General features: G+C 56.4%; 1 protein-coding gene across 3 annotated transcripts; it reads right to left on the bottom strand.

The window, feature by feature from the left end:
- Positions 1–3,286: 3,286 nt before the first annotated feature.
- On the bottom strand, positions 3,287–13,199 carry SP7 (Sp7 transcription factor). Of its 3 annotated transcripts, none has more exons than XM_013046958.2 (3): positions 11,525–13,199; positions 10,994–11,021; positions 3,287–8,723 (listed from the first exon to the last, which is right to left on the bottom strand). In XM_013046958.2, the coding sequence occupies exon 3, from the start codon at positions 6,213–6,215 to the stop codon at positions 4,974–4,976; it is 1,242 nt and encodes a 413-aa protein (XP_012902412.1). In that variant the 5' UTR covers positions 6,216–8,723; positions 10,994–11,021; positions 11,525–13,199; the 3' UTR covers positions 3,287–4,973. The 3 variants fall into 3 exon arrangements, with proteins under 3 accessions (XP_012902412.1, XP_044929131.1, XP_012902413.1); XM_045073196.1 differs by having other exon boundaries at positions 3,287–6,248; XM_013046959.2 differs by lacking the exon at positions 10,994–11,021 and having other exon boundaries at positions 3,287–6,248.
- Between the last annotated feature and the right edge of the window lie 780 nt (positions 13,200–13,979).

Below are 13,979 nucleotides of genomic sequence, written 5' to 3'. Positions count from 1 at the left end.
TTGTATAATCTGTTTTTTTCTTAAATATTTTACATATTTATTCACGAGAGACAGAGGGAGAAGCAGGCTCCCTTCTGAGCAAGGAGCTCTATGTGGGACTCCCATCCCAAGACCCTGGTATCAAGACCTGAGCAGAAGGCAGAGGCTTAACCCACTGAGCCACTCAGGCACCCCAAGGGTTTGTATAATCTTTACAACAACCCCATAAGGGGTGTACTGTTCTAGCACCATGAGGAGAGTGACACACAGAGATTATACCAAAACCAGGCATTCTGATTTAAGAATAAAAATGAGATTGGGGCTCTGGGCTGGCTCAGTCCGTGGAGCCTGCGACTCTTGATCTGGGAGTGCCAAGTTTCAGCCCTATGCTGGGTGTAGAGTTTACTTAAAAAATAAATAAAATATATTTTTTAGTAAAGAAGAAAAAGAGGGGCTCCCGTGTGGCTCAATCAGTTAATTGTCTGCCTTGGGCTCAGGTCATGATCCCAGAGTCCTGGGACCAGAGCCCCACCTCTGCCTCCCTGCCCAGCAGGGAGTCTGGTTGTCCCTCTCCTTCTGCCCCCACCTCTGGCTTGTGTTCATGCTCTGTCTCTCTCTTTTAAATATTAAAGAAGAAAAGTGAGATTGATTTTATTCTGATTCCAAAGGATGGAACTAGATTGCAGAATAGAGACTCCTCTTAAAGCTGTGTGATTTGGGAAAGTGTTTGAATTCTTCGGGCCTCAGCTTTGTCACTTTTGCAGTGTCCTGATTATTTCCCATGGTTGTTTTCCGTACTAAATAATGGAAATGAAGCCATTTAATAAATTTTAAGTACTAAACAGTTGATTAGCCCTAACTCTGCCATGAACTAAGTGACCTTGGGCTTTGGTTTGTTCATTTAATAAGGGTTGATGGGCAATTCAAACGATCACGCTCTGGGGACACAGAAATGTATAAAGCATAGTCCCCACTCCCAAGAGTTGCCCTAGTTGGAAAATCTAGGGGGCATTCTAAGTTTAGCATGCTTGGGCTCTGTCTGCTCTTCCTTTCTACATGAAAAGTTGCCCCCAAGAGAGTTACCCCAGGGTCAGAAAACAAGAAGACTTCTCTGCAAATGCCTTTAATACAGAGAAAACCATAGTTCTCCTCTACGCTAGTACTTCCCAAATGTTAGTGAACACAGACACACAGGAATATCTTGATAAAATGCAGATTCTGGGGTGGAACTCTTAAACAAACTGTATTTCCAAAACACCCCCAGGTGATACTGCACAGACCAAATTTTGAGCAGCCCCAGTTTAATTTTCTAGGTTAGTTCTCTGTTGTCTGAAAAGTCACAGAAAACTTAAAGAGCCTAGAGTAAAAACAGGGTCGTTTGGGGAAACATGCTGAAAAAAAGGTCTACTTGAAAGGGGGAGGTAGGGGTGCCTGGGTGGCTCAGTGGGTCAAAGTTTCTGCCTTCCACTCAGGTCATGATCAGATCTTGGGATTGAGCCCTACATCAGGCTCTCTGCCTAGCAAGAAGCCTGCTTCCCCCTCTCTCTCTGCCTGCTTGTGATCTCTCTCTCTCCGTCAAATAAATAAAATCTTTATTTAAAAAAAAAAAAAAAAAGAAAGAAAAGAAAAAGAAAGGGGGAGGCAGTGCAGGCTTTAAAGGAGGAGAGCGAGACCCCGACTCTCACAGATTAGTGAAGAGCACTGAGAACCCACCCACAAAGTTTTTGTACTCAATCATGCCACCATCCAACCCCAGATACCCGCCAAGAAATCACTTCGGACGGGGCCTGCGACTTGCACCTCCCTTCAGTGAAGACTGATTTCTACTAACAGGTTGTGTTGTAATTACGGGTTTCAGTACCTGCCACTCACCCTGTAATATGAACTGGGGAGGAGGAACAGTGCGCTGTGTATTCATATTCGCCCTCCACCCAGCCTCCCCCATACTTAACGTTTGTTCAGTGTTTTCAGGGTTTGCAGATTTCTTGGGAGGCCGACATCCAGGCCCAGCGCACTTCCCACTTACTTCACCAGGGGGCGTGGTGGCCCAAGCGACACGGTGACTGTGACCCACCGCCCCACAGACCCAGAGCGTTCAGCGGGCGGTCTCCACTCCCCGAGTCCGGGGAGGGGGACACCCTACGACCTGGGCAGGAAACCGAGGCAGCACCGGGCCCCTGCCCGAGTCTCCTAAAGGGGTCCCTGACTTTGGGAGGCGGGAGGCGCCGCCAGAGTCTGGGCGCCCGGAGCTCGGCCTGCGGAGGCCCGGCGCCCCGGCTCAGGGCCGGTAACCAGGCGCACATGGCCCGCCTGGCCCTGTTTGTCCTGGCAGCGCGCCGCAGCTATTTGAGGCGGTTTTTATCTCCCAGAAACCAGCAAAACCCCAAGCGGAGTCTAGGGAAGATGAAAGGGGCCGAGAGGCCGGGAGGGGAGGGCCGCGAGGCCGCGGCGGGCGGGGGCTGGCACCGGACAGGCGGGGACCGGGTGGCAAGAGGGCCAGGCCCTGGGGGGTCCCGAGGAGCCTTCCCGGCGGGGACCGGAATGGGGGGGGCGTGAGCCCGGGACCCCCGCCCCCCAGCGCCGGGCGCACGTCTCTTCCGCCGCCGCTCGGGACCCCAGCCCGCGGGAGGAGCCCTGGAACGCGGCCCTTTTCAAAGCGCCTTTGAAGCGGCGCGCCCCGCCGGAGGGCAGGATGTTTCGCACCTGGCCGGGGCGGCCGCGGCCGCGGCGGTAGGCTGAGGAGGGGGCTGGCCGCCCGAGCCAGGCCGCAGCGTCTCCGAAGCGGGCCGGGGGAACGGTCGCTGGGGGCGCTACCCGTGCACCCCCTCACCCCGCGGGGGAGCCCGGGGGTGGGGGCCGCACAAAGCCCTATTGTGGCTCCGGGCTGGCCGCCACAGAGTGGCTTTTGTTCGTCCGCTAACTCGGCGGCGGGCACGGCTGATTGCAGACCCGGGGCAGGGGGCGGTTACGTGCCAGGCTGGGGGCTGCCCGCCGGGACCCGCTCGGGGCCGCGCGGTAGTCCGCGCCGTCACTGCGGGGCCCTACCCCGGCTGGGGTCGGGAAGCAAAGACCGGGAGAGAGGCGGGGAAGGAACCTCCTCTCCGCCTTCCCAACTCGACGGGAAGCTCTGGGCGTTTGAACACTGACTGACCTCAGCCCGAAGGCCTGGCCGACCGAGGGTTCTGCCGCAGGCACAGTGTGCCAACGTGCAGGATAGGATGCCCGTGGGGAGTCTCCAATTTGCCAAGGAAAAATCCTGTGGCTCACTCTTCTTCCTTCCTCTTTCTCTTTTCTCATCAGGACAAAATTTAAAATCGAAATTTTTATTAAATAATAATAATAATAAAAAACAAAAAGACTCCATGAGGGCATGATCCTTTCCCTTCTACAATATTACCCTCTCCCCAAGCTCCAGCGGCTTTAACCCTTTAACTTGGGGCCTTGAGGGAGCAGGAGATAGGAAAAGAGGATCCAAAGTCACAGGAAAGGCATTCAAAGGCACGAAGCGGCTTTAAAAGTCACCAGAGTTGGATTTGGGAGCATTGGAAGTCCCTGGTTGGGGGCCTGGGGATGCAATCGCCCAAATCAAATTGGGGACCTCTGTCCTCCTAGCTCTATAAATTCTTCTTTCTCGCGGTTTCTAGGCACCAGCCTAGCAGTGCCTTGTAAAAAATAGGCACTCAATAAATACTTGATTTATTTGAATGTGATCCCAGAGAAAGCCTTCCCCACCTATTCTCCAGGACAGGCATCTTCAAACCAGTGTGCTCTTCCTGTTAGGTGGGCTTCCCCAAAGAGCAGGTCTAGGATGGCAGCTGCAAGCTCTCCGTAACCATGGCAACAAGGGATTAGCCTGATGGGGTCACGGTGTCATGGGAGGGGCAGTGGAAGAACCTGCTCTGGGGTCAAGGGAGCTGGGGTACATTCCAGTCCTCCCCTCCATAGGACTTGAGGTTTCACAGCTTCTGGCTGGGGCTGGGAATATCAGGGATTCCCTAATTGAGAGACAGACACCCCCTCAACTCTTTAACAGAGATCTAGCTAACCAACCCTATTAGCAGAGATTCTATTAAAAGAGAAACCCCATTAACTGAGACCCTGATGATAGAAATTCTATTAACAAGATCTCCGCTAACACTTTTTCTATACCGAGATACACTTAGCTTAAATTTTCCATAGCAGAAATGAACCTCCTTCCCTCCCCAGCTCACTCTACCTGACCTGTCATCATAACTTAGATAAATAGAATTATTATTATTAGTATTCATTTCTCTTGGAACATAGGGGTTAAATATACAAGCCTGGGGGCAGCCTCCCTGACCCTGGGGTCACCCCATCTTTGGGATCAGATCCCCACTGGTCTGCCCCCCTCTTGGCACCCTGCTCCCTGCCAGGTCACTAACCCCAATCCCCCTAACTCTGGTCCCTAATGAAGAGGCCACCAGGGGGCAATAAATTATCATCATCATCATCATCATCATCATCATTATGTTTGTAAAAAAACAAAAACAAAAAAACGTTCTGGAGCATGGAAAGCAAGTGGAAGAAGAAGCTGGGATGACTGGAGTCTGGAAGCTAAGCAATAGTGGTAAATAAGCTTGGGAAGCAGGAAGGATGCTTGTCAAGGAGTTAGTGAGCTGGAGAAACAAAGTGTCAGGAACCCAGATGGAAGGAAAATGAGATGGAGTGGTAAGAGCAGAGGAGAGGGAAGCTGTGTGCAGGGGTGAGGGAAGATCTTAGGAAGCCAGAGGGCAGAAACCAGGCACAAGGTGAGGGCCTGAGATGAGAGTCTGTGGAACAGGCTCACGGCAAAGGGAGGGGTGAGCTGCGGAGGCATGCCGGGAGACACCCAGGCCTAAAACGGGCCAGGGGAGAGCTGGCAAGAGCCCCAGGGGCAGCATGCATGGGGCTAAGGGAGTGAGGGGCAAGCAGTGGTCCACGAGGCCAGGGAAGGCCAGCAAGGCAGCCCTGGGCCTGGAGCCCCTCCATCCCGCTCAGATCTCCAGCAAATTGCTCTGCTCTGGGCTGCCTTCAGGGGCTTTCTCTGGGGGTGCTGGGGAGGCTGAAGGTCGGGGCGTCTGACTGGCCTCCTCTTCCCCTGCACTGCGGCCCTCCCCCAGTTCCTTGGGGCCGCTGGCAGGGGGTCCTGGGCCTGGCTCGCCATGGGTACGTTGGTGTTTGCTCAGGTGGTCACTCCGGGTAAAGCGCTTGGAGCAGAGCAGACAGGTGAACTTCTTCTCCCGGGTGTGGGTGCGCACGTGGCGCTCCAGCTCGTCCGAACGGGTGAAGCGCTTGCCGCAGAAGAGCCAGTTGCAGACGAAGGGCCGCTCGCCCGTGTGCCAGCGCAGATGCGCCTTCAGGTGCGACGCCTTGCCGTACACCTTGCCGCAGCCGGGGATGTGGCAGCTGTGGATGGGCTTCTTCCGCAGCCCAGCGGCTGCCGCCCCCAGGCGCTCAAGCTCCTGGCAGTTGGGGCAGTCGCAGGAGGAGCGCCCTGCTCCACCGCCTCCGTATCCGCCGCTGCCCCCAGTGCCGGCCCCCCGCGGAGTCTTGGCCCCACCGCTCCCCTCCAGCTGCCCGCTGTTGCTCACTGCCTTGGGTTTATAGACGTCTTGGGGCAAGACATGCTGGGGCCCTGGCTGCAGGAGGTGAGGAGCCGGGTAGGGAGCTGGATTAAGGGGGGCGAAGTCGGACGGGTAGGTGGGCAGCTGGGGGTTCAGTGGAGGCTGAGCCGGACCTGTGGGCAGTGTCCCTTGCAGCCCATCACCCTGGCCCTGCCCACCACCTAGCCAGTTGCCCCCAGGGTGCATGTCCCACCAAGGAGTAGGAGCGTTGCCTGGGCCCGGTGAGATGCCTGCGTGGATGCCTGCCTTGTACCAGGAGCCGTAGGGGTGTGCCATGTCCAGAGAGGTGTAGACACTGGGCAGGCAGTCAGAAGAGCTGTGGCCCTTGGGCACTAGTAGCCCAGGGTCCTGGGTGCCCGTGGGCCCAGGGAACGAATGGGAAAAAGGAGGGTAGTCATTGGCATAGCCCGAGGTGGGCGCAGGAGGACTGCCTGCAGGTGGGAGGAGCCCATTGGTGCTTGTAAAGGGGGCTGGGTAGGCATCCCCCATGGTTTTCGGGGCTGAAAGGTCACTGCCCACAGGGTATGGCTTCTTGGCGCCTGCTTTGCCCAGTGTCGCTGAGTCCCGCAGAGGGCTGGTGCCACCAAATTTGCTGCAAGCTGCCGTCAGCATGGCCAGGGGACTGGAGCCATAGTGAGCTTCCTCCTGCAGACAGAGGGAAGCACGGCTTAGGGGGAGAGGAGGAGAAGTGCAGATAGAAGGGCAAAACTCTAGAGACGTGGAGAGTAGAACCAAGGGGTCCAAGAAGAGTGGAAGAGGATGGGAGATAGAGGAGGACGGGCCAGTGAACACTGGGCCCCAGAACAGAGCTCAGACAGCGTCAGAGTCGTGGGGAGGAGAGCCGGGTCCAGACTACAGCCTAGCAACCCAGTCCAGGAGGCAGAGTTCACTGTGGAGTTGCTGGGGTGCCGGAGGAGGGGGGGCAGCTGAGAAGAACAGGAGATGCTTCTTAAATAACCGCGAGAAGAGCCGGGAATGGATGTAGGACCTAGGTGAGGTGAGAATTAGGGGTGCTATCCCTGGAAGTGGGTTCAGAGCAGAGGCCATGGTCAGAGACTTGGAGAGGAAAGATGCAGCTCAAAGAGTAACATGGGAAGAAAATTAGAGGACCGCAGTTGTCCCCCCTCCAGATTTGTTCAGCTTTACCCCATATTCCACTCCTGTTCCTGCTTCAGCTCTTGACTAAGGCAGCGAGTGGCCTGGTCTCCCTGAGGCCACAGCCTCATGTCCCTGGTAAGGAATCTCTTGGCAGGGATTGTAGGCTGGGGAGCAAGAGGGAGTGACACGGAGACACTGGGACATTGAGAGGGAACAGAGCTGCCGCCAAGCCAGGACTGTGGCTGAGGCAAGAATGTCTTTCAAGCGGGCAGTGGGTACCTCCTGCTTCGTGGAGCCGGCTGGTACCCCTTTGGGAAGGCTGGAGGAGCCTGAAGTCCTCACACCCCACCAGACTCAGGAATTGGGATGGCTAAGATATTGGCTCCCGGCCATACCCCACCATGTCCAGCGTCCCCTAACATGTAGCCTACACACATAGCTGGTCTCTCTTCACCCTTCCAGCACCATGCGTGGAGGAAGATACATAGACGTGGGGCATGGGGCTCTTTGAGAAGCACGAAAAGCCCTTAATTCCCATCATGCTGCTGCTACAAGGCCAAACCACCCTGAGATGCCCATCCCTTGGGAGCACATGGTGCCCCTCCCTGGGTGAGCCTCAAGACACACCAGGAGGCGATAACTTCCAGAATCCCTGGCTGGTACAGACCTCCATCACTGAGAATCCCACCCAAAAAGATGCCCTCAAAAGCTGACCCCATACAGTTCCCTGACTGGGGCTCTTGAAAGCTAATATAATTGGTGCCTTCCCAGTAAAGCTGAAAAAGAACCTGCCTGGTCCCTCGTGTGTGTGTGTGTGTGTGTGTGTCTGTGTGTCTGTGCGTCTGTGTGTTTCTGTGTGTATGAACAAACCTACAGCTACATCTGGGGTTCTAAGGTTGTGGCAAGGGGCCTCTGCCCTCATCATTCCTTCACTGCTCCCCAAGGGCGAACTGGCTGCTCCCTGGCCCAGTCACCTCTCTCTTTCTGAGGTCCTGTCGACCCCACAGACTCCCAAATTTGAGCCAACAAAACCTTCCTGAAATTCAGCTATGGGAAAAGCCGTGGGTCCTCCGTAGCCAAAGTTTCCCTGGAGCCTCTGGTCTCCCAAGCAGAGGGTAAGCTGAGGCAGGGTAGCTGGTGGGGCAGGACTTAAAGCCTAATGGGAAGGTAAAACCGCGAAATGTGAAGGAGAGAGGCAGAGAGCAAAGGACCCTTGCACAGGGTGAGGCACAGAGGAAAAAGTCCCAGGGGTGGGGGAGGGGAACAGAGGGGAAAACTGGCATTAAGGGGCAGAAATGGGCAGAAACCCAAAAGAGCAGAAAGGTGAAAAAACAAAGGGAACGGAGAGAGAGGAAAGCAGAATAAGCAAAGAGGTGATGGAGAGAGCCTGGGCTAGGAAGGCAGAGGAAAACAGAGAGGGAGAGAGAGAAGGAAGAAAACAGAAGAGGGGGAGGAGGAGGACGACGAAGACAGATCTCCTACCTAAGAGAAAACCACCATGATGCTGGGCCCCAGAAAACCCCCAGACCAGGCCACTCCTCCCTCCTTCTCCCCCTGACCGCTTCTCCCCCTCGGCCCAGCCCGGCTCCGTTGGTTTCCCTGCGGTCGGTTTATTTTTAAAAACGCCGACGCCGTCCCCCCCGCCCGGCCCTCACACTGTGGCCACAGGGGCCTCAGCCAAGCCCAGGGACCCCACCCAGCTGGGGAAAGGGAAGGAGGGGTGAAAGAAGGCAAGCAGCCCCAGGCCAACAGGAGACCCCGGCCCTGGAATGGAGGCCCCCAGGGCCCCTGAAGGCAGAGAAGGGGGAGCAAGACCAGACCCACTCAGACAGGTTCTGGAGGCCAAGAACTGAGCACCTGGCTAGGTTCACCGCAGCCTCAGTTTCTTTCTCCTGCTGCTTGCGTGCTCCTGACAGGCTCCTACCTATGCGCCCCCATACCTGATCGCATGTATTCCTTTCCCAGGGGCCCGGGAGTCCCTCCTTCCAGTTGTTTTTCCTCCTACCTCCACCTCACCTTCCGCTGAAACAATAAAAGCATGCTGAAAGTACTGAGGCATCTCCAGAGAAAGAACAGGAGCTGTCCCAGCTCTCTCACTCGTTCGGGCAGCCTGGCCAGGGAAGGCGGCCCCCTTTCACCAGGGAGCTCACAGTGCCAGCTGACCTCCTGCTGAAGCTCACTGTACACCCGAGGGCCTACTGGCCCTCCACTCTGGGCACCCAAGTTCCCGGGTGCCCGTTCTCCACTTTCTGCCTCCGCCCGCGTTGTTCGTTGTTGGGTCCTCCCCACTTCCAGTTCTCCATCCCTACCTGGCCCTCACCCCCATTTCTCCCTCCTGCCTCTCCCCCTGCAGCTCATCTTCCCAGGTGAGCCTCTCATCAGGCAGCAGCTGCTTCCCTCTCGGAACTTCCAAGTTCTTTCCACCACCAGAGAGCCATCCCTACCAGGTAGAGAGCTGCCTGGGTAGGGAAGGGGGACCGTTGAGGGCCCAAGTGTCCCAAAAGTAGGAGAAACAGGCGGAGGGACTGGAATGCCTTTGTGTTGGGTGGGGGGCATCTCCAGCTCAACAGCAGTGAGGGTCATGAAGGCCCAGATGCCAGGACACACTCCTCTTGCCAAGTCTACCCCAATCCTGTGCCTTTCCAACAGGCCTCCAGGCCAGCCCCTCCCCCAGGCCCCAGTGCCACGCTGGCAACTCTGGCATGGTGCCCACGCCCACTGACATTGCCCCTGCCCTGTATGGCCCTGGAATGTTCATGTGCCTTGGTCCTGAAGCTTCCTGAAGACCAACCTCAGGGTTTCAATGGTGGCTCAGTATAGAGTCTGATGGGGGGTGGCATAGCAATGTGCTCTCAGTGCAGCAGGAGGCAGAGCCCCACGCCTGGGACCCCCAAATGGACACAGAGCAGTGACGAGGGGCATCGTGTCCACCCCCACTGCCTTGCCTGCCATTCCTTCAGACTCAGTCACAAACTCACCAGCTTTCCACACATACACCAGTCCATGCTTGGACCAACAGATGCTCAGAAGGCCCAGCTGCTCCACAGACACACACGCCTGTGCCCTCACAAAGCCAGCCATGCATGCCTTATGTCCTAACACTTCCACCCAGGCCAGTGAGCACAGGTGCCAAAAGATGCCCACTCCATCTCACACACACCCCTCCTACAGGCCGAGTGAGTTGGCTTCCCGTTTGGCCCATCACCCCCCGGGACATGAGCTAGGGCCCTGGGAGCAGAGATAGGGTGTTCTGAGGGGCTCCTGAAGCTGGAAGACCTGTAGGGAGGGCTCTCTGGCTCCAAATTCCTGTGGAAGGACCCAGAAAGCAGGAAAGATATGATGACAGAGAAACAGAGTCAGAGACTCAGAAGCAAGGAGAACTCAGGATGTACTAAGTGGCTCTGAGTGGCTCTGAGTCCTTCCTTTCCAACTATGCACCTGGAATCCACCAGAACCCCTGGTAGAGTCAATGATTTCTTCAAACCCCCAAACCTGACCTCCACGGTACCCTAGATCCCTCCATCCCCAGTGCCAAAAGCAAGGGATGCTGGGGTCCCAGCCTGAAGGGGAAGTGGCCCAGGCCTCCCTGGAGCCTCCCACTCCCAAAATAGAGCTGAGTTTGTCTTTGGCTGAAAGCTAAATATTTGTGAGCCGGGCAGGCGGCCTCAGACCCTGGCCCTCCTCCTGGGTTCCCTCTCAGGCCGGGCCCAGTGCCTTGGTCAGCCCCCCCACATGCATGGGGCCGCCCTTCTCCCCTCTCTCAGAGCTCACCTCTTCCTCTACACACACTGGCCCAGAGGCCCAGCCCCTGCCCACCTACAAACCAGACCAGTTGCAGCTCAGGCTCAGGCTAGGAGACGGGACCCCCAAGGCACTCGGAGCCCATTGTAGCCCAGTGCCCACTCCGCGAGCCCTCTCACTCTCTCCCCTGGTCTGCCATGGCTGGCCTCTCTCCCAGCCCTCTTCTTCCTCCTCTCTCTATCCCTGTCCACTCCTCAGGGTTGGCGTACAGGGTGGACCTCAGAGGTCTGTGCCTTCTTCTGACCTGGCCCCTCTCATCTTCCTTCTACTGCTCTCTGACCCCTGGCCCCACTCTCTCCAACCCTACCTCCTGCCCTCTGCTCCCCCCTCTGAGCCCTGTCCTCTCTCCTCATCAGAGGGACCCTAGAAGTGACAAGCACCCCAGCCACTGTCTGTGTGAGTTGGGGGGAGGTGGAGTGGGCAGGGATTAGGGCCATTAGGACTGTCTCTGGACTCCTGGTGGGGGAGGTGGGGGCGGTGGGGGCAGTTACCTCAAGCAGGGAGGACGCCATCCTGAGGCTGGGGAACGGGTCCCAAGGAGCCAGGCAGATGGAGAGAGCCAGCCGAGCCGGGGAGAAAGAGAGGGAGAGGGAGAGGGAGGGAGAATGGGAGAATGGGAGAGAAGAGATCTAAAGTTAGAAGGGACTGGGGGGTGGGGGGTGGGGGGGCTGCTCTCTGTCTGTAGGGATCCACCCTCTAATTACAGCTTTCCCAGCGGAGAAGGCTCCGGATCCAATGAGCAGGGCGAGAGAGGGAGGCAGAGGGTCCAAATTTCCTGCTCCATTTGCTGAGCTCCCCAAAGAAGGGATCTGGGCGGGAGAGGAGAAACAGGGCTCCAGGGAAGGGGTGGAAGCAGGAGGAGGGTAGGGCCATGGGCAAGTTGTCAGGGTGTCCTGGGGGGTGCTGAGGGGGAGGGTTGAAGGGACGGTGGGCCCAGGTGTCCCACACCCCGCCCCACCCCGCCCCCGGCAATCCCCAAGCCATCCGGGGAACCCCTCCCGGGGCTCCCCGGTGTCATGTACCTGGGGGCTCTGGGGCTGGGTGTCCTGGGTCTCTCCTCCCTGGAGGTCTGGCAGTGGGAGTGCGGGCAAGGGGTGGCCTCAGGGCCCCTCGAGGGCTGCACTCCTCTCCCAGGCCAGCTCCACTCCTGTTCCCACTCGGGCTGCGATCCTACAGTCCTACTCTGACTCCAGAGTCCTGGCTGCTGCCGCCGCCGCCGCTCTCCTACTGCTGCTGAGGCCGCCGCGCTGCTGAGGGAAGGAACAGGAGGGAAAAGGAACAAACCCCAAACCACTAATTAGAGATCCAGGGGGGGGATGGGGGATTGGGGACGACACTCACACAGAGAGACTGGAACACACTGACATATACACTCATGGACAAACACAGGATGATCAGCACACACGGCGCTGCCCACACGGCCACGGCTGCTGTCACAAATGGACACAGACAAGCTCACACACACATGAGCACAGTGACATGGCTGGAGGGGCACATACCCCCGACCCTGGAGCTGACCGCAGAGACCCTTGCTTCTCCAGTCACCCACCTCTAGATCAAGAGAACAGTGTGTATGTGCGTGCGTGTGTGTGTGTGTGTGTGTGTGTGTGTGCGCGCGCGCGCGTGCATGCGGTGAGAGACAGGAGGGAGGCTGTGCTCCGGGTGGAGGCTTCAGCTGCCTAACTTTTAGGTTCATTGAGGTAGGTTGAAGAGCAAGGCCTGGAAGAGGGACGGAGAATGGGAGGAGGGCTTGGCACAGGCTCAGGGGTTCCCCAGTCTTCTTTCCAATGCCTCAGTTTCACTCCTAGAAAGTAGTACCTAGGCCTACCTCCCTTTGTGGGGCAGAACCTGGATCTTCTGATTCGAGAAAAATTGAAGGTGCAAGAGGGAGGACGGAAGTGGAAGGTCATTGGATCTAGTCCTCCTGCCTGAGCCTAGCCAGCCCCTTTGGATTAACTCCCAAAAAGATAAGCCCTGGTCTCCATTATTCCTTGCCAGTTATCATCCCTCGGCTCCTCTTGGCCACACATCAAATCTCCATCCTTTGCTGGATTGTTCTAAGTGGTCTTGCTCTCCTGGGAGGGATCCCCCAGTTCCCTTTGTCATTGCCATGCATCAGTGCCCTCTTGCAGCAGGCAGAACTGAAATTAGAGCTGCAGCAGGACTTCCCAAAAGTGACTTCTCATTGAAACGGAGAAGAAAAGAAGGAAGGTCAACTAGGTTGGGAGAGGGAGACCCAAAAAGTTTATGAACTGAAATCTGGGTCCTAAGGTCAGTTTCTGGGAAAGAGGAGCCCAGGTCACCAGTGAGGGGTGTCTCTCCCACAGAGGAGCCCAGCCAGCTGCAGCTGCTTTGGAAGTTACTCCCCAACGTAACCGTCAGCCCCTCCTAGCCCTGTCCATCAAAGGAAAGGAGACCTGTCCTTCCTTACTTCCCTCACTTCCCACTCAGTTCCCTCACTGTCTCCCCTTGCGTGCCCACCTCCCTGCTACTTTTGGTCTCCATGATAATGATGAAAAGGTGGGGAGGAAGGATGAGCAACCTAGAGGTCCAGGGAGGGTTAAGTGCCCTTTAACCAGCTGGCAGGATGAAAGTTCAGGACCAGTCATTTGGACTCCAGCCCCATGATGTGAATTCCCCCAAGGAATCCTGTGGGCCCAGCATTTGCGGAAAGGGTTAGGGAACCAGGGTGACTGGCTGACAAATGGAAAATAAAGGAAAAAAAAAAAAAAAAAACTCAGAAATACCCAGAGATACACAGAACAAATAAAACAATCAAGAGACTCAGAAGAGATGCTGTGGGACATAAAAAGAAAAAGAGACAAGAGGGCCACAGTAGACCAGGTGCTGCTTGGCTTTAAAAAAAAAAAAAAAAAAAAAAAAACCGAGAGTTTGGGGGAAAAAAGGAAAAGGAAAAGAAACAGGCCCAGAGGAACAAAGATAGAGACAATGGCTTGGAAGGACAGGACAGAGAAAATAGCCGGAGGCCTGCCCAGGTCTGGAGGAGGCAGAGGGTTAAGCGGCAGGGCAGGTGGGGGGTGGGGATGGAGTATAAATAGCGCATAATTGTGTCCGATGATTACACGGGCCACCCCACCCGTCTGCCCAAGAGGAAGTGCCCGTGGTGGGGTGTCCCGGTGACCTCCCAGTCTCCCCCTGGTGGGGGCATCCAAGGCTGAGGTGGCAGATGGATTTCTGGGGCCCCCCACTCAGAAGCTAGAAGAAAGGGGAAGCTTTGGAGAAATTACTACATAGCCAGCAGAAAAGCCTGAGAATAGTTAGATCGGGCAAGCAACTGAGGCAGAGGAGAAAAGTGGGGACTCCAGAATAGAGAAGAGGGGGCAGGTGAGAGAAGGGATTGGAGCTCAGCTTAGATTGGGGAAGAAAGGAAGAGACTGGATAGAAAACAAGGCAGGATGAATGGAGGTGCAGGGTTGGGGAGAGGAGGTGGGGGGCACAGAGGTCAACCTTCTCCAC

The sequence above is a fragment of the Mustela putorius genome, unplaced genomic scaffold, assembly GCF_011764305.1.
Source record: "Mustela putorius furo isolate JIRA1106 unplaced genomic scaffold, ASM1176430v1.1 tig00537227_pilon_pilon_pilon, whole genome shotgun sequence".
NCBI lineage: Eukaryota > Metazoa > Chordata > Mammalia > Carnivora > Mustelidae > Mustela > Mustela putorius.
Note: the sequence above shows the minus strand (reverse complement) of the source record. Positions and strands in the feature narration are given on the sequence as shown.

Excerpts from the sequence above, each read along its gene's own strand:
- SP7 (XM_045073196.1), bottom strand. The coding sequence starts at position 11,014 with ATGGCGTCCTCCCTGCTTGAG. Across the intron at positions 6,249-10,993 it reads TGGCGTCCTCCCTGCTTGAG|GAGGAAGCTCACTATGGCTC; the intron begins GTAACTGCCCCC and ends CTCTGTCTGCAG.